Genomic DNA, 24,239 nt, shown 5'->3' on the forward strand with positions numbered 1-24,239 from the left:
ATATATATATATATATATATATATATATATATATATATATATATATATATGTATAAATCATTTTTCATGCCCTGCGCTGCAATCATATTCCAATCAATATCGCCAGAATTATTATAAGTGCGCAGAGAAATATTTTACGTAATGATATGTCTCCAACGAAATTCTATGCGCTTAATCGTAAGCAGCATTCAATAATAAATAATTATTTCGAAAATATATACGAATTAACTTACGAGTTATTTAACAAATCCTAACAATCTCGATGATGCATCGAATGACAGTTCCCTTTTTTCTAATGGATCGGAATCGAAAGCGTGTAACGATCGTTCGTAAATAACGAGTGAACGATCGCAAATGAAAACCATGAAGTGTATAAAGTGTTTCAATCGATAGAATAATATCTCTGAGTCTACTCTGGCACTTGAACAACGCGCGAACAAATTACGTAAAAGAAATCTACAATTAATATGTTACGGAGCAAAGGTGATTATTTTGCGCTTTCATAAAATCACTGACAAGTCTATAAAATCACCTGCTGTATATCGATGACTATAACAAAAAACAAAAAAAAAAAATTAAATACACTTTATAAAATCAAAACAATTAATGCGATGATTTTATCGAATCAAAGCAATTTCGTACGTTTGCTTCCAAAATCGTCGGTAATATTTCAAAAGAAAAAAACGCAAGACGTTCCACAAGACATTTTGCGTTTCAATTATTATAACATAATACATAATACAAACATCTATCGATATACATAATGATTTTACACAATTGTTAGAGATTTCGTAGAATCGCTTAAACACCGTGACATATATAATATAATCATCGCACTTCCGACACATGCTCAAAGATCAGTCACTGGTCCCGATAGATTTACGTTGCTATCGATCACGAGCGGAGCCTTGGAGTCGCACGGAATCGACGAATCTTTATTATTTTTAGACGCGTCCGGTTTTCCGTCGTGGGTATCATCATCGTCGTCGTCGTTGTCGTTCGCATCCTCCTCGTCCTCCGACGATGATGACAATGATAACGGCATCCGACTCATCAATTTCTTGGCCGGACCTTCAGGAATGTGATTCACATCGGAAACTAGAACGTCGCGAATCCTGCTTATGGCTTCCGTGGGACCGTTCACCTTTTTACGCAGTATCTCCACCAGCTTCTCTATTCTGACAAATCATGTTTCATGTCACGTTACATTCATTCATGCCGACTTGGGTGCCGTTCTTGCACCGCTGATGCATCCAAAAATGTAAGAATTTGTTTAGAAGCGAGCAAAGCGAAAGTTTCAGCGAAAAGCCATGCTGCCAACTAAAAACAGAAGAAAACGACCCGATTCGGTGCCTGCCATCCAAATGAAACTTGTGCTGGGAGAAATCTTTCCAGGAGAAGAAATACGATGGATCTTCGAGGAACAGAAGGAATATCATGCAAGCGGGATTGCATTCACACGGTACAATATATGCAGATGATCTTGCGTGAGATGGTCTTGAGTGAGATGATCTTGCGTGAGATGATCTTGTAGGAGAAGATGTACATAATAGTTTAGCAAAAGTTCAATCCAAGTTATTATTATCATAATAGCATGGCAAATTAGAATATATTATATTGTGAATCAGTCTCTCCCCTAAATGACATAAGCGAGTGAAAGAAGTATATTTTGGGTAAATATTTTTTGAGAATTAAACTTTCGCTAAAATTTTTATTATAAGAAAATCATCAATAATATTTATCTTAAAAATAATATAGAAAAGAATATTTTCTCTTTCTCTCTGGATTAAAATTATATACTTTAATATTCAAATCGAATATGAGAACTACACTAAAATTTTCTTATTCTAAGAGAAAAGAGAAAGAGAGAGAAACATAATAATTTTTGGTAAAAACTTTAACAAAATTTTCACAATAAATGGTTTTTAAATATTTATACGATAACATATCCAAATATAATTATGATACATATATAAGGACTATAACAAAAATATAAATCTAAACTAACTAAGAAAGATTACATAAAATTGTTAACAAGTCATGCAGAAATTATGGCAATAGCAATTATTCCGCCATTTTTTATAATAAAGTATATATACAATATACAATATGGCACAATATACATATATACATATACAATATACATAAAAAACATTATACAAATAAAATTAAAATTAATAAAACTAAAAATTCATGAAATTAAAAAACATAATGTATGAATAAAAACATGCTATTAAAATTCTGCTACACTAACAATCAGCCAGTATTTAATATTTAACACACATTGATTAAAAGATATTCTAAAATTCATTAAAAAAGTATTTATTATACATATCTGCTTTTACATATATTTGATGCATATTTATAACTATCTAGATAATTATATCTATCTACATAAGATCAACAATCAGATATTCATGATAAATTAATCATGTATCAAAATTTATATAACCATGTGTGTAGCAAATAATTATAATACAGATTTTTAAAATGTCTGCATACTTAAATATCAGCTGGAGCAATTGCTATATCGAAATATGCGAAAAGTTTATTAGTCATTATGTCATTAATACTAATCAATCACTATTCTTTATCTCTCTTTCCGTGAAAAAGTTCTCGATAAAAAAATATTTTATACTAGAATAAAAAAAAAGATAAAGAATATATATTGGAATACAATTATAATGGAATAAAAAAATTGCTATCTTCATTTAGCAGACATCTCTTTCTCCATCTTCAGATGCAACGCTATAAAACAGTGTTACAAAATATCACGGATATACTATCAATGAACTACGTTATTCCAGTATCTATGTCATTAATTAACTGTACATACACATTATTTCATAGACAAAATATATTGGAAATATTACATTGTTATCAAGCTATTAAAAAAAATAATCAATTGAGTAAACTTCAGAAAATAATTTTTTTGCTCTTTTAAAGTAATATATATGTATTATTATAGCTTATATATGTATATATATATGTATATATATATGTATATATATATATATATATATGTATATCTTTTTCAAATATTGGTAATACGTAACTCCCCTGAAGCATGTAGCATAAATTAATAAATCGAGCGTGTATGAAAAAGCATGCATGATGAGTGAATAATAGACCTACGTGCTATTCGACATGTACATAGTAGTAGCCTCTAGTAAAAAGCCCCTTGAAGCCCCCGATATCGCCGACGCGAGAGAATAGCGTGATATTGCTCTTTATTTTTTTTTGTTGCCGAGGCCCCGCGCGTACATAACTTAGATATAGGCGGTGGTGTAGGTGGCGCGTGAAGGTGCTCTTTGGATTCTGGAGATCGGGGTTCTCGTCGAGCAGAGGTTTTTCGGCATAATGGAGCCACCACTGACCACAGCGACGTCCGGCACCTCGATGATGCTCGTGCGATCGTCATTGCGAGAGCAACAACCTTCGTCCTCGCTCATCGTGTCGCGACTGGCCCCGATCGTATCGCTCGAGGAGCACGGGCGACTCATGTCGACCTTGGTGTCCTGGCACGGGTTCTTGTCGGTCTCGCTAAATGATCTCTTCAAGTTGCCGTTCCTCCGTCGCGATTTCTTAAAGCTGCCTCGCTGATTGCGAAACGTGCACATTTTTTGCCAACTCGGGTGATTAATCGAGCTCTCTACTTTGCTCGTCGTGTCGCTTGGCAAATTCTTCTCCTCTTCGCTCGGTGATACGAGGATTCTTGCTTCATCCTTTTCTATTACCGATGTCATCTCCGTGTTCGCGTATTTCCCTCGAAGTTGATCGCCAGTTTGTTCCTCTGACAATAAACTGTCAGCCGTCAAGTGTCTTGTTTCCATTTCCTCCTCAGTCACTGTTAATTTTGCTTTACTGTCGCTTTTTGCGGCGTCAACAATATGCGCTTCCTTTCGATTGGAAAACATCGGATAATCCCTCAATTTCGATGCAGACGAAATATCTGAACGAGTCACGGTATTGGCAAGTCCTGAGCTCTGGTTTCCGATCTTGTCCCGAGATTCGATTCCAATCGCGTTCACGGTATCTTCATTCGAGCAAGTCAGGGCGGTTTGGCAGGGCGTGGAGATCGTCTCGGAACACCGATCGCTTTCGTCCTCCGTCGGCCGTGAAAAATCCTGATCACGAGACACTGGTCCGGGCTCAGAGTTTCGACGATGATTCGCATCTTCGGAGACGAGCAAAAGAGCCGCCACCTCCGCAGAACGGGAACGCAGGACGGAGGACGACGACGAGATTGCGGATGGGAGAACGGGGGATAAGGAGCAAGTGTCGGTAAGAGCGGTACGCACGGGGGTGCTGGTTATACAGGGCGTATCAAAAGTTACAGATCGTGTGACAGATCTGGATACCGCAAAGTTTACGCACTTTGCCGCATGGTTCTCGGCCAAGGTCCTGGACGCCCGCGCCTCGGCCAAGGTCCTGGACGCTCGCGCCTCCTGGAGCTCCCGTCGCAGCGCCAGGGTCTCCTCCTCGAAGGCTGCGATCTCGCGGCCCTCGTTGCTAGTGCGAATAGAATTGATTTTTTTTTTGTTTTTGTTTTTTTTAACCAGGAGCGCGGGTTTTCACGCCGATCGTGGACACGACGAGTCAACTCGATCGGAATTACGAATGTGAATAAGTGAAGATGCAAATTAATTTCAAAGACTGCGTTCGTCGAGAAATGGAGCAAAAGATGTACGATCAAAATAAAATAAATCGAGAGAGAGAAGATCATCTTGGATAGCGATACGAAGGTTTATCCAAGAGTGAGATTCAAACGTTTCACCATTTATCACGGCTTTCACTTGCATTTTATTTCAGCTACAAGATTTTAGAAAGCATTAGATTATATGAAGCTATTGCCAGACGTATTTTATGTGATACATCGCGCGTTTCAATTTACAGCATCGTTTAATAATTATAAACGATGGACGATGTTGCAACGTCCGCGGTTTATTAGGTGATAATTACTTGTAAACAATTTGTCGTAAACAAATATAATATACGAGAAAGATTATACCTGCCCCTATGCGTGAGAATCATGAGCGAAGAGCGAGTATAATAAATAGCGATGAAATAAACCAGGGGCCATTACAAAGAAATAATGTCAAATTGAAACCAGGATTTCTTCGACGATCTTTATCAGATACGGCCAAATTCTCTATCGCATTATTGCGCCTTTTAAATATGTACATACATTATCCTCGAAACAATGTCGAGGATACAAAACGAATACAAATATAAATTAAAGCAAGCTTTTAAATATTTACAAATGCTAAAAGGCTTACTTACGTTGCGTTCAGCTTCAGCGCCATCAGTTCCTCCTCCAGTTTCGCGACACGCTCGTCACTTTCTTCCTTCTCCTTTGTCAATTTCGACAATTGGTTCTGTAACAAAAAGAAATATATCTAAATTCCTAGAAAATTATAAGATAACACATGAGTTTGTTGATTAGAAAAGTTCATGGACATTACCTGAAGAAATTTTTTATCAAAGCAAATAAAATCAAATTTATCTTTTTAATCGTGATATACTAGATGCGTTCAAAAACTTTATCAAAAGTTTCTTGTCATTTTACTGAGAATCTTTTCTCTATTATATCAAATTTTATCGTGATAAACATACCTGTACACAGTTGGAAAATTTATGTTTTTTTGTTAAAAAATATGTATATAAGTGTAAAAATATAATAAATACATATTTTTAAATTTAAACAATAAATATGTTCCGTATTATTAGTGACAGGATTTATCTGTTAAAATTTACAAAAAAGATGTTGATTTTATTCTATAATAAATGAAAGTGACTACATATCGTCAATAAAATTTTTTCTAAGTTAATTCTATCATTAAAAATATATTGATTTTATAAAATTTATTTCAATTTATTATGAAGTTTTTATCTATTTTGTGATGAAATATTAACAATATTAATGTCACCATTTAACATATCTATGTATATATTATGTTAAATTAACATAAAAGTTTGTGTGGACCGTTTGGGACATGCGATATATGTTAAATTTAATACAAATTTTCCAACTATGTATTATAAATACGCAACTTAACCTAACCTTAACCTCTGCAATAAAATTAACGTAAAAAACTATCGAACATAATTGAATATTTTCCTATCTGTTTTAATCACCTTATCCTCTCGTGCTCGATGTTTAAAAATAAATGCAATACATTCAGCAATATGTATGTATATATATATATACATATATATATATATAAATTTAAAAAAACTTCATAGAAGCTCTGAAGCAACCTTGATCGGCTCTCACGCGCGGCAGAATTTACATGGACGTGGAGGGTCCCGGAGGTTCAATTACGAGATTGCCAATATGCAGGCGACATGGCGGTGGCGGCCATCGCTTCGGCTGATGAGGCTAATGGATGGTTGAAACCTGAGAAGACACGGCAAAGAGGAAAAAGAGGCCAAGGGAGAGGCCCCTGACAGCCGCTAAGTGCGTTCCGTCCTTCTCCACTCTTCCTCTTCTACCCGACTGATGCCCCTTCCCCTTTCATCCCTTCACGGTCCCCGCCCCGTTCCCTCGCTCACTCTCTCTCTCTCTCTCTCTTTCTCTTCTGCCTCTGCAACACTGCCCGCGCTGTGGATGCCCTTATGTGAAACCTAATCACTTTTAGCGCGTCACGGATATTTCGTATTATGTCTACATTGCGTTCTCCGGTATCGGCCGACTTTATCAACCGTCTCTCTCTACGATTCGAGCTTTCTCTCCTCTCCCTTGTCCCTTTCCTTCTCACAATCAAGTCGCGCGTGCAGTAAATTCTAATCGGTTAATGCGTTTCTCAAAAATACATCTAGGATCTATAATTTTTTGAAAAATATCAAAGAAAATCTTTTTCTCTCTCTCTCTCATCTTCTCTCTTTCTTTTTCTCATGATATCTTCAATTTTAAATTTCTTTGTTTAGAATAAAACAATTATATATTTAAAACTGATTTATATTTTCATATTTTATTTCATACTCTTCGCAATGCTAGTAAAACTTGAAAATGTAATAAAAGATGATTATGTACGACGTATGTACGGTGTAGTTATGATAAAAAAGCACATAATTTGTATTAGATAATATAACATTTTCTCTTCTATGTCGTTAAATTGATACGCACATGCGAATGTATGTAATAAACGACACATTTGCGTGTCTGTGCTAATATTGTATACAATACACGTTCTAATGCATATCACGATTATTTCATCAAAATAGCAAATAGTGTTACGGACAATTGATTCTTTTAGATAATACATGTGTGTGATCCTGGTTATTCACACACATGACTTTCTGTTGATACTAATTAACATTTAATCCATATATTACATCGTAAGAAAAATATAATATATAAAAAGTTCCTCCACTTCTTTTGCTCTCTACTGTATCTTTTTTAATGATAAAAATATCGTAGTTAAAAGAAAGAGATATAATAAAATACATAAAGAATAACATTTCCATAAAAAACAATTCAAGATTGGTCTAAAGATAAGCGACCGTAAATATAGAAATACGTAAACGAGCGAGAACAAAATCAATTGTAGGAATATCGCATATGTACCGATAAGCGGGAAAGGGAAAGTTGGAAAAAGGACCGATAGATACCACAATCACCTGGCTGTCCTAATCAAACAGAACGCAGAAACGTCTGCGCAAACATTACGTCCATGATCGTGACCCGGAAGGCCGAAAATATTGAACCGAGTGCTCATATTACCGTATCTCAATCGCAAGACGACATGAGCGGCATGAGAAAAAAAGGGTTCTCTTAGCCGCTGCTTTTGTTTTCTGTTCCCACATTCCCTAAGCCAGCCCGATGACATCTCGATTACCCTAACTCCAATTATAATTTTTCGATCATTTTGATTTCAATAATTTGTATTTCGAGGATAATATATATATGTAATCCTCTTTTTAATATTTTGTGCACAGAGAGACAATCAAGCTAACAATAATGATAATATTTTCTCGGAAAGATTAACGAATAAAAAAAATAATCTCTAATCTGAAGATTTCAAAATTTTGTATATATGTGATATTACTATACTCATTACTATTTTATTTATGAAGGATTACTATTTTTTTTTTAACATGGTTGGATGATATTAGAGAAACAACATAACAGTAAATTATTCTAAGACATTAATTAATTATTAAATCAAGTTTAATAAAAATGTAATTATTTTTTTAAATTATATTAATTGAAGTCACAAGAAGTGCCTAATTATATATTGCAATCAGATATCGTCTTCTTTACGTTTGAAAAATCATAATACATAAAAAATTAATATATAAGAATATTTTTACTCTTCAAGTACATACCTTAAGCTCTCCCACTTCTTTCGCTTGTTGATGATATCTCTCTTCCAACATAGTCTTAACCTTTGTAACTAAGTTTTCTTCACAATTTTTATTAGCTTCTCTGATTTCACCTATAAGTCCTGAAATAAGTAGTAGTTTTTTGTGAAATCTTAATATGTAATTACCGTAATTGTTGCTATATGTAAAAAATATTGTATAAAACTAATTACCCTTCAAAATTATATTATACATTTTATATATCTCTCAAATATATATTATATATTTAATAAAATTATATCTACCTGATAACATTCCAGGTTGATAATCTGTAGGAGTACTGTATTTGCATTGTGCTAATTTTGCTTTTATGTTTTCTACATTTGACTTAGTCTCACTGAGCTCTTTGAACAATTGACTGTTACATTTCTTTAGTTCTGTCATCTGTAACATAATATTTGAAAAAAAGATACATTAGTAAACAATGAAATACATTTTATACATATTTCACGCACATTATATGATTATATTAATATTCAATATTACATTAAATATTCTATTAAAACTATATATATATACTATATAATATATCATATCGTATCAATTATATTATATTTAATCCCAATATACTTTTAAATGAATAAAAAAAAGTACAAACCTGTTCAATGAGCGATAGGACAAGCTTATTACTACGGCTAATTGTTGTTACAGAACTCCCACTCTCGATACTGTCGGAATCATCAGAATTGTCTGTAGGAGGCAAATTCTCGGCAGGTCCCAATCCAGGATCGGAGTATCTTCTTTGCTCTGAATTTAGTTCATCGCTATTGATGCCACTATCTTTATTGGCGGTGGATGGTAGACTGGCGTAGTCTCCATTTTGATGAGCAATATGCGCAGTGAACTCTAATCTTCCATTCTCTTGCAGACTACCATAGCCATTAACGACATTATTGTTGGCATTAGGACAAACGTTCGTCATATGCTCGTTACAGTGACGTCTGCGTCTGCCGTGGACGGTTCTAACGTTCGGCATTGGCATTGGCTGGTACATCCTGTACATCGGTGGCAGTGAGACGGGCTGCATAGTGTATGTCAGCGGCAACGGCGAGTAGCCGCACACGCTCGGGTCGGACATCGCGGTGAACAGACGTTGTCCATTACCCGGCAAGTTTTGCGGTACGCCCGACTGCCACAGCATCTGTGTCGGATACTCGACATTCGACAACAGGCGATTACCATCCTGCTTGTTCTGAGGACCGTTCGCCCAGGTGTCCAGTACTGTATCCAGCGGATTGCTCCTGATGCGGTTGGATCGTCTTTTATTCTTTCTCGAGGGACTCGGCAGTCCTTGACGCGGCGTTTCTGACAACCTGCACGATTATCAATCACCTTGTTTAGACCAAAATATAACCTTGCGAGGGCGCGAGCGAAGGAAATCTTACCTCTTCTCCATCCTGGTGGACGATTCGATCCGCATCAAGACGCGGCTCTATGTGACAGCATGCGCGACATCCGGGGGACAGGAACAAGTCGATCCGATTCAATTTTCGCTGCAACACCCGCGATCACGCGAGATATTCCTCGATTTCTAGCGCGAACGACACACACACACAAACCGCGAACCGTACGTACAACCTTCGCGCTACATCGCGCGCGCATGCGCGCTCGCGCATTTCGCGCGCCAAATGTCAAACGACCCAGATTTATCGGCAATTCGACAGAAATCGAATGAGATAACGCAAGACGGAAACCAAAATCGTCCCGGATCGTCAAATTTGATAAAATTGCTTGCCTGATGACAATTTGATGCGAATAACAATAAATATTGTCATCTCTCACCCCCGTAACAAGTTTTGAATTTCAGATCGATAATGCGATTATCGATAACTGACTTGATGACAGTCGATAATAAATATGTCGATAATGTCACGTGTGCGACGACTTACGAGACATAACCTGAAAATGGCAGCTGAGGAAAGACAGACGAAAAGTGAAAAAGCTAAACCGATTTTTTGCGAGCTGTCCGCTAACGATTTAGACCTGGAAATTACGGAGATCGAGAGCTTATGCGTGGAATGCGGGAAAAATGTAAGAGAATGTCGTGTTTATTTCATCTAACCTAACCGGAAATATGTCCTTTATTATTATGAGATGCATGTCTCCTAAATGATTGTTTTGAATATTTATCAGGGGATTACCAGGCTACTGTTAACGAAGATTCCACATTACAAAGATGTGGTACTCATGTCGTTCGAGTGCGAGCACTGTGGCTATCAAAATAACGAGATACAAAGCGGTGGAAAGATAGCGGAGAAAGGTATCAAGATAACATTGCAAGTCACAACGCAACAGGACCTGAATCGTCAAGTGGTAAAATCTGACTATACCAGCGTTCACATTCCCCACTTAGACTTTGAGATTCCTGCGCAATCACAAAAAGGAGAAATTACAACGATAGAAGGAATAATTGATAAGAGCGTTAGAGCTTTGGAGCAGGATCAGTCGAGACGTCGAGAAGAATTTCCAGACACCGCAGATGAAATAGATCTATTTATTAGCAAATTACATGCACTGAAAATACTTGACGAGCCTTTCACTATAATCTTTCAAGATATCTCGGGAAACAGTCATGTAGAGAATCCAAAAGCACCAATTAAAGATAATCAATGTAATATAACATACTTTAAAAGAACAAAAAAGCAGAATTCTTTGCTGGGAATTTACTCGGACAATGAAGATGGTTTGCTCAAGCCCATACAGGAAGGAGAATTTACTCTGGAACAAATGGAAGGTGAAGTGTTGTCCTTCCCTACCAATTGCCCGGATTGCAACAGTCTCTGTGAAACAAATATGAAACTGACAAGTATCCTTCTATTATATATATGATGATTTTTTTAGTTATAATATTTTTTATTTCTTGCAAATGTAATAAGAATATTATATTGGAGGTAAAAGAATAATTTTTCTATTTATATATAAAATTTTTTTTCTTCACGTTAGTAAATGACACTGGTTATTTTAGTTTCAACATATTGCATTATTACAAGAATATATAAAATATTGTTATGTCTAAAACAGGTTTTAACCTTTGATCTATATCAATGTGCACAGGCACATTTGCATGTATCATTATCATGGTAATTTTTTCGGAAATTACACATAATGCTTTTTCCTTAATGCAAATGTTAAGATATACCACACTTCAAAGAAGTTGTCATAATGGCCACACTCTGCGAGTCTTGTGGTCATAAAACTAACGAGGTGAAGAGCGGCGGTGGAATCGAACCTCAGGGAGTCAAAATTGAAGTAATGGTAACAGGCAAAGAAGATTTCAATCGCGATTTATTGAAATCCGAAACTTGCGACATGGAGATACCTGAATTCGAATTAGAAGTCGGTCCAGCTGCTTTGGGCGGTCGATTCACGACTGTCGAAGGGATCATAACAGCGATAAAAGAACAGTTATCTTCATCTACGGCTTTCACCGGAGACAGCAGTGATTTGGAAACCGGGAAGAGGATGGAGACATTTATTGCTCATTTGGGAGAGATTTTGGACGGTCAAAGGAAAGTGACTCTAGTTTTAGATGACCCGGCCGGAAATAGCTATGTGCAAAGCCTCTCCGATGATGGGCCCGACGACAGATTAAAGATCACGAAATACGACAGAAGTTTCGAGCAGAATGAAGAACTTGGACTCAATGACATGAAAGTTGAGAACTATTAAACTTGTGTTAAATTAGAAGAACTAAGTATCATCAAAGCATATCTGAAAAATAGTCAGATAACAAAACTATCCATTTTAAATCATCACATGCCATTGTAACAAAGATTTTATTGTCCAACTAACTTGCACTATGTAAATATAAATTTTATATTTACTATTATTTTCATCAAAGCAAATACCTATTTCGGCTAACATTCTCTACTTTTAATAGTTTAGTTTAATCTTCACCTGCACGGCTGGAAGAGAAAGAAAAGCTTTACAATATGTTTAAAAGTGGCATCGCGTGGCTCTATAAAAGATAAAATCAAGAAACACATGGCATACACTATTGGTATCGCATCGATTTTTTTTAAGGTAGGCAATCGTTTTACAACTTGCGCACGCCACGATTCCGCGTCCATGTTCTCGCATATAGGATTGTTAATGAATAACAAATCTTGAAGATTGGGTATTTCTTGCAAACGATTAAATTCCGCCCAATCTTTCACCAGATTATTGCCCATATACAAGACCTTGAGCGCTTTGAGAGCATTGACGCCTTTGATCTTTTCAATCAAATTATAAGAAATCCATAATTCCTCCAAATGATCTCCAATCGCCTCTAATCCTGAGAACGTTTTAATGTTGTTTCTACTCAGGGATAAGATCTTCAAATATTTCAACGAATTAATGCCACTGATCTTTTCAATCATATTTGTTGACAAAGATAATTTTCTGGAAACGTTTTAAGGAAATTATTTAATCGATGTATTCCCCGAGGATATTAATGTTTCGTGTTAATATTAATTCATTAAAGGACAACAAACTCGACGTTGATTAACGTCGCCAAATTATTATCCATTCTCTCGATTGGAGGCCACTGGAAGGACAAAATTATTTCTTTTTGTTCGCTTGCGATTAATCCTGTTTTTTCCTCCCATCTTTGAATAGCTTCTTTGCACGTTGTCGCTTTAGCCTACATACTGTCGAAGGGATCATAACAGCGATAAAAGAACAGTTATCTTCATCTACGGCTTTCACCGGAGACAGCAGTGATTTGGAAACCGGGAAGAGGATGGAGACATTTATTGCTCATTTGGGAGAGATTTTGGACGGTCAAAGGAAAGTGACTCTAGTTTTAGATGACCCGGCCGGAAATAGCTATGTGCAAAGCCTCTCCGATGATGGGCCCGACGACAGATTAAAGATCACGAAATACGACAGAAGTTTCGAGCAGAATGAAGAACTTGGACTCAATGACATGAAAGTTGAGAACTATTAAACTTGTGTTAAATTAGAAGAACTAAGTATCATCAAAGCATATCTGAAAAATAGTCAGATAACAAAACTATCCATTTTAAATCATCACATGCCATTGTAACAAAGATTTTATTGTCCAACTAACTTGCACTATGTAAATATAAATTTTATATTTACTATTATTTTCATCAAAGCAAATACCTATTTCGGCTAACATTCTCTACTTTTAATAGTTTAGTTTAATCTTCACCTGCACGGCTGGAAGAGAAAGAAAAGCTTTACAATATGTTTAAAAGTGGCATCGCGTGGCTCTATAAAAGATAAAATCAAGAAACACATGGCATACACTATTGGTATCGCATCGATTTTTTTTAAGGTAGGCAATCGTTTTACAACTTGCGCACGCCACGATTCCGCGTCCATGTTCTCGCATATAGGATTGTTAATGAATAACAAATCTTGAAGATTGGGTATTTCTTGCAAACGATTAAATTCCGCCCAATCTTTCACCAGATTATTGCCCATATACAAGACCTTGAGCGCTTTGAGAGCATTGACGCCTTTGATCTTTTCAATCAAATTATAAGAAATCCATAATTCCTCCAAATGATCTCCAATCGCCTCTAATCCTGAGAACGTTTTAATGTTGTTTCTACTCAGGGATAAGATCTTCAAATATTTCAACGAATTAATGCCACTGATCTTTTCAATCATATTTGTTGACAAAGATAATTTTCTGGAAACGTTTTAAGGAAATTATTTAATCGATGTATTCCCCGAGGATATTAATGTTTCGTGTTAATATTAATTCATTAAAGGACAACAAACTCGACGTTGATTAACGTCGCCAAATTATTATCCATTCTCTCGATTGGAGGCCACTGGAAGGACAAAATTATTTCTTTTTGTTCGCTTGCGATTAATCCTGTTTTTTCCTCCCATCTTTGAATAGCTTCTTTGCACGTTGTCGCTTTAGCCTACATATGTAGATTTATTTTCATACCGAAAGGGATGTATAAAAAATAATCGTATTATTTTACATATATATTTAATTACTTACCATAATTATCAAGCAAAAGATTAAATTTCTTCCGGCAAAATTCGATAAATAGTTTCTCAATGAATTAATTTTAATTGATTTAACGGGAGAAATTAATGTATGTCGATTCGTTGTAGATATCAATGAATATATCGGCGAATACGTTAATATAAAATCTAAAATCCTATTTTCAAACTGTACGCGAATTTTCAAAGTTTGCCGCGCACGCGAGGAATCTAGTTATTTTAGCACGATTCACCATGAAATACGCATCTCTTCAAGATGTTGATTAACGTGGCCAAATTATTATCCATTCTCTCGATTGGAGGCCACTGGAAATACAAAATTATTTCTTTTTGTTTGCTCGCGACTAATCCTGTTTTTTTCTCCCATCTTTGAATAGCTTCTTTGCACGTTGTCGCTTTAGCCTACATAAGTAGATTTATTTTCACACCGAAAGGGATGTATAAAAAGTAATTATATTATTTTACATATATATTTAATTACTTACCATAATTATCAAACAGAAGATTAAATTTCCTCCAGTAAAATTGGATAAATTGTTTCTCAATGAATTAATTTTAATTGATTTAACGGGATAAATTAATGTATGTCGATTCGTTGTAGACATCAATGAATATATCGGCGAATATGTTAATATAAAATCTAAGATCCTATTTTCAAACTGTGTACGCAAATTTTCAAAGTTTGCCGCGCACGCGAATAACCTAGTTATTTTAGCACGATTCACCATGAAATACGCATCTCTTCAAGATGTTGATTAATGTCGCCAAATTATTATCCATTCTCTTGATTGGAGGCCACTGGAAAGACAAAAATATTTCTTTTTATTCGCTCGCGACTAATCCTGTTTTTTCCTCCCATCTTTGAATAGCTTCTTTGCACGTTATCGCTTTAGCCTATATACGTAGATTTATTTTCACACCGAAATGGTTGTATAAAAAATAATTATATTATTTTACATGTATATTTAATTACTTACCATAATTATCAAGCAAAAGATTAAATTTCTTCCAGCAAAATTCGATAAATTGTTTCTCAATGAGACGTTAATATAAACTCGTTAATATAAACGTTAATATAAAATCTAATCCTATTTTCAAACTGTACGCGAATTTTCAAAGTTTGCCGCGCACGCGAGTAATCTAGTTATTTTAGCACGATTCACCATGAAGTACGCATTTCTTCAAGATGTTTCGTAGACTAGCGAATTGGATCGCGAATCGCCGAGCCGCTTGCAACTTCCAACCAATGACAGCCGTGAACGCGAGCCACTCGTTGGTCCACATCCACAAGATGCGCTGGCACGCGTGACTGGCCGCGTCTGACAAGTGCTATTCGTCGGACTCGATCGTGCGTTCCCGATACCGCCGATAAAATGCCGAATCCATCAAAGAAGGACAAGGTACGTTTGCCACGGTAGTCCGTCGTCGTATCGCCATATATAAACAGTTTACCGTGCGCGTGCTGAACGCTCGTCTATCCAGTGGCTATGATACGGGGCGCGAAACGGAGAGGAAGATAAGAGGAGAGAGAGAGAGAAAGAGAGAACGGTGTCTCCTGTCGCAGACGCGCGAGAAAGAGCGAGACGTATAGAGTCGAAAAGAAAGAAAGAGAGGGGGAGCATCGGACCGACCCAAGAGAGAGAGAGAGAGAGAAGGAGCGTGAGAGAGGGATTGGGGGAACAACCCCGGCAAGCGAACGGACCTCTCGTCAGCCACCCGAGGATGTAGCGTGACTCCGGTTTCTTGACCCGATCTCGATTCCGCGCGCGCGAGGCCGCCCTCTGTTCGGCGAGACTTCGGTTCGACTCGCCAACGACCGGGATTAATCGCGGCCGCGCGATCGTTCCGTGGACGACTCTCGGGGGCTCGGACGCGTAACGTCGCCGCCGACGACAGCTACGACGACGACGACGACGACGACGACGCGCGCTGCAGCTCAGTCGGCCGCGCGCCCGAAACGAGCGCAATGGTATGATTATTTCTTTCGCACGCGCGACGTTTCTCCTTTTATTCTCTCTCTGTCTCTCTCTCTTTCTCGCCCTCTCGTGCCTTTCCACCGACGCGTTTCCTCTCTCTCTCTCTCTCTCTCTCTCTCTCTCTCTCTCTCTCCATCTATCGCTATTAATTCGTTCGCGCGTTAATATCGCGAGTGCGAAAGCGCGGCAACCGGAAATTCACTCCGCTTCTGTTCCAGGAAACGGCGAAGAGCGGCAAGGACAAGGCGAAGAACGGCAAGGACGTCGACGCCGTTGACGAGGTGAGGTTATATTTTCTCTCTCTACCTCTATTCCCCTCTCTCCCTCGCTGCCCTTTCCTCCGCCATCCGCTGTCCCGTGTAACGCCGTAACTTCTGTCAACGTAGATCGTCGGTATCCGCGTATGCGATTCGTGACACTTTGTGCTCGCAGCAACAGGAACGCGTTCCTGTTTTAGCGTCCGGTGCCCTTTTTCGAGAAACGTCTTGGAATTCCTCGGTGACAGATCGGCCGCGTGGCCGAGACGATACCCGACATCTTGCATCTTTCACTTGCCTTTTGTCCGCTTTAACGTTACAAGCACACGTTCATTCATTCATACATGCATCTACATATTTAGTTTCTTTTTTTTTTTGGATATGCTTAGGTTCATTTGAAGACTCTGGTATATATTACAAAGCAGAATTGTTAAAGAAAGTTATTCTACGTCAGCAAAAACTGCACGTACAGTATATTTTGGTCTCGCTGAAACGTATCTAATGTATAGTTTTCAACAAATAATCGTACATTTTACTCTTTGCATTGATACGTCTGTTGATTTCTGTATTAGAATATTATTTATTTGTGATTTATATTATAGTGATATGTTTTATGTGATTGTAAAAGAATATTTATATAACTAATGTCAATAATGTATTTTATTATATGTTATAGATATCATCTTATAGATAACATCTTTCAAAGAAACAAATCTAGAATATATATATATATATAATATATAAAAATACTTTATATAAAATTAACTTTTTCGCATATATATGAATGTAAAATATTGTTTACATACTTGAAATGGATATGAAGCATAATCATGTATTGATTATTATGTGTGACGAATATAATATCTATAACATATAATTTTTTACAGTTGCGTAACTTCTCCCATGATAAACAAGTATTTAATCACAAGCAACAAATTGCACCACATATATATCTTATTTTATATCTAACTTCTTGCAAACTTAAAATGGAATATCCTAGATACCGTAATTAAATAATGATAAGAAAAAGTATTCATAAAATTTATGTATTAGATTTTAACTTATAGTACCTATATCTTAGACATATTATATGTCACTTGTCAAATTTATCAAATCATTAATCATGATATTGTCAGAAACATAAAAGAATGGTACCAATATTTATAAAAAAAAAAAATAATTAACATGAAAAATGAATGACTTAATTTATATAGCTCGTTCATATATTTGTATTTTTTATAAATATTCTTTTTTTTATAACAATATTTCTTGCCACACTTTGCCTTTTTTCACACTTGACCATGATATCTTACAATTGAGCGTTAAATATATTCTTGGCAACGAAGCTAAAAACGTGTCTGCGCTCATAGTGGAGCACTTATTGTAATTGATATCGTTCAATGAGCGGTCTAATTGCAGACGTTATTCACCGAGTAGTCTGATAAGGATTTTTATCGCATCGGTGTTGAAACAGTCCCGAGCTAGATGGCGCATCTGCGACGTCAAAGGTTTTGATGAACACCGTATAATGTTACAAGAAGCACGGCCACCCATGTGTGTTAACATTAATTGTTATCACGATAAAAAAAGAAAATGACAAGCGATCGTTGATTAATATTTCCATGCTAAAATCTGATATCACGATTGCTGACGTAGATCAATTAGATCATTTCTTCATAAATTATGTATACGTTGCAGGATATTGATGCAATTGATGTAATTTTATGCAGAATTTGTGTTAAAAGATAGATAGAGTTGCACTATTTTTTTATGACGAGCGATTTGGATAATTTAAAGCTACATTTTCATTAACATTAAATTTATCGTCGATCGTGTACTAATTTTACCTTTCGTATCTCATCGATATATAATCGATATCGCACGTTAATTTTGCACGTAACGGTAACGTGATGTTACGTAAATATTTATTAACGGAAGATTCGCTCTGCTTATTCCGTCGATCTTTAGAAAAAAGAAAGTGCATTTTTTTATTTTCTACTTTAATTTTGTTTATTAATTTTATAATTTATATTTGGATTACATAATAACTCTTCTTTATCAAAATAATAGTGTTTCTCACGCTATTATTTTCAAAATCGCTTCGATAAATAACAAAAGAATTATTCCAAAGAAGAGAACCGACAAAGATTTCGATGGATCTGTCAAATATAATCGTCGAATTATCGGTTTGCTCTTCCCGATTTTTTTTCTCCCCAGTCGATGATTGCACAAAAGCATCAATGGCACTAACGATAAACGCGCATTGATTTGATGCCAAACATGCGTTATACATACTTAAAATACACGCACATGTGACACATGCGCGCGGTTGTACTTATACGCTGCCATTTGACACTGTGTCTGCCGCCACGTGATCGCGAGCCATGTGTGTGTCAAACTCTAATTCGTCGCGCAAAATGATGCGTACGAAAAAGTGTACACATTCAGGTCCGTGCACACGATCTTGCATTAAGGATGTTTTGGCTATGCAAAAATAGTAAAAAACTGTCAAAATTTAAAAAAAACATTTCTTACGTTTATACTGTTTGAAAAATCAAATGAATAAATCCGGATTATAAAAAGAATTAAAGTATAAAATAATATAGTTTCTGACGTCTCATAAAAGAAAATAGTTGTAATTAATATTTTTAATTAATTCTAATTTATGACAAAAACTTTTGATCGCGAATATCTCTTGAAATCAATTGCAAAAAAAAAACCGAGTAATTTACAGAAAGAGAAAGAGAGACAGATAATATTTTTCTACAATTTTTAGTAAACTTTTAAACGAGTAAGTGGATCTAAATCAAGTTGTGCATAAATATTTATTAGAGTTTTCTTAATATATTGTATGTGAAAATTTTTGTTTCTCTGGCAATGTTTTTTCCTTGTCAAATTTGTCAATAAGTTACAATACGCGATTTTGCATAAGAATCAATAGTAACTTTAAATTTAAATAATTTCCAAACCGTTAAGAGAATTGTGCTCAGATTTTGCACAGATATTCACAGAAGAAATAATAGAACAGTCTATGAAATTTTCATACTTTTGTCAATATTTCGACATATGACATACATCCTCAAACGAGACGGATTTCGCATTGATCCACACTCGACGATAATCCGAGCACGTGATACGGCATATTTTCAAAATAAGTATCGTACATGAATTATGACAGCTTTCTTTGGCTCAGAATCGCACGACGTGCTAGAGTGGACATTGCATTCGTACGTTCGCTCAAAGTGATGCAATTGGCGCCACACGAACACTGTAATATTGTTGTATTGATACGTGTACACGTGCAACTACTATCTTGTGGTATTTTTACGCGCAATTTTAACTGACGATCCTCTGACCTTTTCACAGCCCTAGTTATTACATCTCTAGGTAAAATTGCCAACAATAATCGCGCGTAATTAATACAAATAAATATAAGTGTAGTGACATATATACATAAATGATCTAGAAATTTTTAAATTTTTGACAGAAATTGTTACGATTAAATAATTATTTAATCCTGCAAGTTCCTTTAAAAAGCATTATTTTTAATACACGAATTTGTTTAAAGATATTTTTTATATTAATAATACCAAATTACATAATCGCTTGTAATTTTTGGAAACTATCGGCGGCTAAATATTTTATTCGAAATCATATATATATATATGTATATGATAAATAATAATCCTTTTGTTTTGTTTCGCGTCGCATCGAAGAAGATTGGATCAGAATTTCGTAACAAAATCGGACATGGCGACAGCAAGCGACTTTTCTTGTCGCATTATATTTATTTTCACATTGTATTTTATTTAGACTCTCCTGAGGCGGGTGCAACAACGCTCTCGTTAATGAGATCATACAAAAATTTTGCCGGTTATCCCACCCGCTAAAACTAACCACACAGTGTGGAGAACGGCGTCTTCTCTATTTTGAGCGGCATGCAAATAGAAAGCGCGCTAATAATAGCCAATACCGATGGCGCATTCCAAGCTTCGTGTCGCGGCCGTTTTTTCGACGGCTTACCGGGAGGCCCAGATAATGTACGCGAAATTAGCTTCCTCTTTGTCAAAAATAGCGAGATTTTGAGCCAGAGAAAGAGTTTAAAAGTATACAGACAAGTATGAGGAAGCACCCAGACTATACGAAAATAGCATAGAATTCTAAAGCCATGTTCCAGTAAAGGGAAAATAATACAGAGACACGTACTTCTTCTTTAGAATTCTGATAAAAGTAATCGAAAGATACACAGACTCGCTCCGGAATGAATATAAAATTTAACAATTAAATAATAATAAAATCACGAAGAGATTGATTAAATTTTATTAGTGTCAAAAAAAGATATGTTGGCTATAAATATATAATTTTTATTATTTTATTAAATATTAAATGATATCAAAAATTGATTGGCAAAAAAGCCATAGAAAAATGTTTAACGTGCTGGACAAGCAAAGCATAAAATTTTTTCATTACTTAAATTTTATCCAATCGGATAAAAGCAGCAAGAGGTTGAGAAGTTTAAGTGATCTTTTCGATATGACCTAAAAATTAAATAAGAACTCCCGAGAATATTGTCATAAAATATTTAATAATAGAGATTGAACAACGTGTTTCTCCGAGATCGATATCTGTATATAGATATATACATTTAAGAGTTCGAGAAAGGGCGATGATCCAAGAGTCAATTTTGCGTGATAACACATTTTTATCTCGGAATTCCATGATCGTTTCCGAAAATAGGCCATGACCGAAATAAATGTAAATCGACCAGACCAACCGAAAAGTTATGGTTTCCGTGAAGTCGCAATCGACTTCCGTTCCGCGATATAAGCGGTCACTTCCATACGCAATTGTTCGTTCGATTGACGTGTAATGATGGGGCTACGAGTGCATTTGTCACGTCATCGTAACGCGATGACAAATTGCAAATACGCCATTGCGCGATGTCAAAGAATCGCGATAATCGATTTGCCGTGAAAATTGTCGGTGTCCAGGAAAATGATAGAGCGATACTACACACAGAAAAATATTATTCTATTGCTAAGTAAAATGATTACTCAGTTTACTTTACTTCTTTTAAGTAACAGTTATTTTTAATAAAGAATATTTACTTAATAATAGTCTTAAAATAGACTTGCCACAAATTTTAGAAATTCTCATTATCATGTACTTAAAAAAAGTAAATATTTTCTTTTGTAGAATATTATAAAATTTTATCGAAGAAAAGTCAGATATGGTTAATTTAATGTAAGAAAATTTACGTGAAATTATAATTGAGATAAATTTTAACGTTTTACATCTGATTTAACGAAATCGCAATGATCGCAAAGTTATCTTCTTTTTACACAAGTGCGCTGAATTAACGAATTACGAAATGTGTCGAAACATAAGAAAATAATTTACATAACATACAGGTATTAGCTATTGTCGTTTTCACATAGATATCTATTTCTACTTAAATATAATAACCGATTGTTGCAATTTTGACGTATAATTCGACTTCGTTTCGTACATACAGATTGAAATATTTAACTCGACAATATTCGTCTTGACAATATTATCGTTTACACTCGGATGACGTTTTTCGAACTATAACATTTTCTGTATAATTACGTATCATTTCTAAACTGGAAATCTAGAAAAGTGCTACTTAAAAAATATCAGTAAACATCTTGTATTACAGGAGGCAAAAAAAAAAAAAAATTATACAATAATTCTACCGCGAATTGGATATATAAATGGACATTTAAAATGTATTTAATTATTGCGTTTAATTATCATGTTCTCTCGTTGACTCATGTTGACGAAATATATGACGGGCACGCATCGTCCTTGTCACCTGCTAATAACCATATGCGGCTACGACAAACTGGCGTTTCCTGCACACGCTTCTCGTGTATGCGACTCATGCATATGTCGCACCTCCCACAGGTATTCAGAAATAGTAACCGGGTATTGTCGTTTCGTCACGCGGCGCTTAAACTCGCTTCATCATCATTGTTAGGGAATAACGAATGACAGGAAAGCGAGCCCGCGACGTGTACAAAAGACCTCGCCGCGTTCGTAATTGTTCTGTCGACGTGTATTTCTGTTAACACCGTATGTAACGATATATCGTATATCGCATCGGACATGGATGCGTGTCAGCGGTTTATTGGCAATTATTTGTAGTGACGAATAGTCTCGTACAAATTTGAAATCCGTTTTTCCCATTCATCGAAAACAACTTTGTGTATATTCTATTTTTACCTTTAAATATTTCGGCAAAAGTTGAATTTTATTACGTAAAACTCTCGAGATGATGTGATAAATAAGGTAAAATGAAATTTTATCATCTTTTGTGATCTTAAATTTTTTTTTTTTTTTTCTGGATGTTAAGTATTATCGTAATTTGATTTTATAATAATGCTTTACCGAAAATAAGAAATATTAGAATAATTTGGAATTTAGTGAGATATATCGTGTAAAAAGAAAATATACGATATAATCTGTTTCTTCTCGGATTATATATCTCTTCTATCTATTCTCGGATAATATAGAAAGTACGAAGCAGACTTAACACAAATACTGTCATTCAAATAAATTTACAGATATGATGTATTTGTATTAATAAATTAGATTACTTATCGTTATTATATATCGCCTTCTAAAAAATTTTATCACCAACTAACACATGGTAATAATCGTGCGCGTGGATATATAAATACATTATGTAACAAAATAATTTGCATCTTATCTAATTGCAAACGTCTCATCTAGATCGCATCTTGAGCTAAATTTGATTGTATTTATAAAAATTCTGTAATTTTATGCAATTTATTAGAAAATATAGAAAAATCTAAAAAAAAGTTTTTTGTACTGCAATTTTACTACTTTATAATTTATTCAATTATAAATTCTCACATTTACAAAAAATTCTTATTCTCTTTAATTTCTAAACAAGAATTATTATATATATAATCATTTCTTAGCGTTGATGCTTAAAAGAATGAAACGCTGGAAGGTTTCTTATTTCTATTCTACATTTACGTTATTGTTACTATATTTTGTGAAAGAAAGCTAAGACAATAACATATGCAAAGGCAATAATCATCTTCTTTTTCTGAAGAATAAGAACATAATTTTTTAACAAGAAAAGAATCGTGAAGAGGATGAAGCCTTTACGACTTATTCTTATATCTTATTCTCATCTTTCTTTTCCCATCTCATCTCTAAGTAAGTTCCTTTCTCTCCATAGAGCGAGCGTATCTAGTAATTGCTCCAAGAGCAGTCGTAACTTCTTCGTCTTCCTTCTTACCCCGATTAGGGTCATCAAGAGCTTAGATACGAATATGCGTGTATGTATCATATTCAACCGCGAGATGAAACGTAATTCCTCGTAATTGGCGCGAGGGTTAAGGTCATACGTAGCGGCCTTGAACGATCGGCGTCGATCGGACGCGGCGGCGTGCCCGCGAGATCCGATCACGCTCGCCAAAACCTACGATGTGTGTACATACACGAAAGTGTCGCAAGCGGCTGGCTGCGATTCTCGGTCACGAGTGCACGCTCGCCGCTCGCCTCTGACAGTTCGCTCCCGTCGTCGCCGCTGTCACTGTCGCCGTCGCCGCCTCCGCGAAGGATATCTCGGGCGTCGCGACGTCGGCGACGCTTCTCCTTCGCTTCTCTC

General features: G+C 35.7%; 4 protein-coding genes and 1 pseudogene across 7 annotated transcripts in view; 2 read left to right on the plus strand and 3 right to left on the minus strand.

The window, feature by feature from the left end:
* Positions 1 to 2,988: 2,988 nt before the first annotated feature.
* On the minus strand, positions 2,989 to 10,097 carry LOC115236928. Its single transcript, XM_029809665.1, has 6 exons — positions 9,753 to 10,097; positions 8,966 to 9,680; positions 8,613 to 8,751; positions 8,332 to 8,450; positions 5,284 to 5,378; positions 2,989 to 4,512 (listed from the first exon to the last, which is right to left on the minus strand). The coding sequence occupies exons 1-6, from the start codon at positions 9,785 to 9,787 to the stop codon at positions 3,270 to 3,272; spliced, it is 2,346 nt and encodes a 781-aa protein (XP_029665525.1). The 5' UTR covers positions 9,788 to 10,097; the 3' UTR covers positions 2,989 to 3,269.
* Positions 10,098 to 10,220: 123 nt separating this feature from the next.
* Positions 10,221 to 13,873, plus strand: LOC115236932 (zinc finger protein ZPR1). 4 transcript variants are annotated; one of them, XR_003884283.1, is made up of 5 exons: positions 10,221 to 10,398; positions 10,501 to 11,173; positions 11,501 to 11,746; positions 13,008 to 13,429; positions 13,509 to 13,873. XR_003884283.1 is itself a non-coding variant. In XM_029809671.1 (4 exons), exons 1-4 carry the CDS (start codon positions 10,225 to 10,227, stop codon positions 13,295 to 13,297), a joined length of 1,383 nt encoding a protein of 460 aa, XP_029665531.1. In that variant the 5' UTR covers positions 10,221 to 10,224; the 3' UTR covers positions 13,298 to 13,468. The 4 variants fall into 4 exon arrangements, 2 of the variants coding, with proteins under 2 accessions (XP_029665531.1, XP_029665530.1); XM_029809671.1 differs by lacking the exon at positions 13,509 to 13,873 and having other exon boundaries at positions 13,008 to 13,468; XR_003884282.1 differs by lacking the exons at positions 13,008 to 13,429; positions 13,509 to 13,873 and adding an exon at positions 12,248 to 12,612 and having other exon boundaries at positions 10,223 to 10,398; positions 11,501 to 12,168.
* Positions 12,106 to 12,993, minus strand: LOC115236936 (dynein light chain 1, axonemal-like). Its single transcript, XM_029809676.1, has one exon. It carries the CDS (start codon positions 12,726 to 12,728, stop codon positions 12,261 to 12,263), a length of 468 nt encoding a protein of 155 aa, XP_029665536.1. The 5' UTR covers positions 12,729 to 12,993; the 3' UTR covers positions 12,106 to 12,260.
* Positions 13,403 to 14,628, minus strand: LOC115236989 (annotated as a pseudogene).
* A 1,141-nt stretch (positions 14,629 to 15,769) lies between these two features.
* The window catches only part of LOC115236931 (serine/threonine-protein phosphatase 2A 56 kDa regulatory subunit gamma isoform), a 21,405-nt gene continuing 12,935 nt past the window's right edge, over positions 15,770 to 24,239 (plus strand). Inside the window, exons 1-2 of the mRNA XM_029809668.1 lie at positions 15,770 to 16,309; positions 16,535 to 16,597. Of these exons, the coding sequence (XP_029665528.1) occupies positions 16,307 to 16,309; positions 16,535 to 16,597 (66 nt within the window). The 5' untranslated portion in view covers positions 15,770 to 16,306. The remainder of the gene's footprint in view (positions 16,310 to 16,534; positions 16,598 to 24,239) is intronic.

The sequence above is a fragment of the Formica exsecta genome, unplaced genomic scaffold (assembly GCF_003651465.1).
Source record: "Formica exsecta isolate Colony F162 unplaced genomic scaffold, ASM365146v1 scaffold265, whole genome shotgun sequence".
Taxonomy (NCBI): Eukaryota; Metazoa; Arthropoda; class Insecta; order Hymenoptera; family Formicidae; genus Formica; species Formica exsecta.

What these genes read in the sequence shown, in the direction of transcription:
- LOC115236932 (XM_029809671.1), top strand. Translation starts at nt 10,225, where the DNA reads ATGTCGATAATGTCACGTGTGCGACGACTTACGAGACATAACCTGAAA. An exon ending in AACAAATATGAAACTGACAA is followed by an intron (nt 11,174 to 11,500) that starts GTATCCTTCTAT and finishes GCAAATGTTAAG; the next exon opens with ATATACCACACTTCAAAGAA. An exon ending in TCGATTCACGACTGTCGAAG is followed by an intron (nt 11,747 to 13,007) that starts GGATCATAACAG and finishes ATACTGTCGAAG; the next exon opens with GGATCATAACAGCGATAAAA.
- LOC115236936 (XM_029809676.1), bottom strand. Translation starts at nt 12,728, where the DNA reads ATGATTGAAAAGATCAGTGGCATTAATTCGTTGAAATATTTGAAGATC.
- LOC115236928 (XM_029809665.1), bottom strand. Translation starts at nt 9,787, where the DNA reads ATGCGGATCGAATCGTCCACCAGGATGGAGAAGAG. An exon ending in TCCACCAGGATGGAGAAGAG is followed by an intron (nt 9,681 to 9,752) that starts GTAAGATTTCCT and finishes ATAATCGTGCAG; the next exon opens with GTTGTCAGAAACGCCGCGTC. An exon ending in AAGAAGTGGGAGAGCTTAAG is followed by an intron (nt 5,379 to 8,331) that starts GTATGTACTTGA and finishes TTTTTGTTACAG; the next exon opens with AACCAATTGTCGAAATTGAC.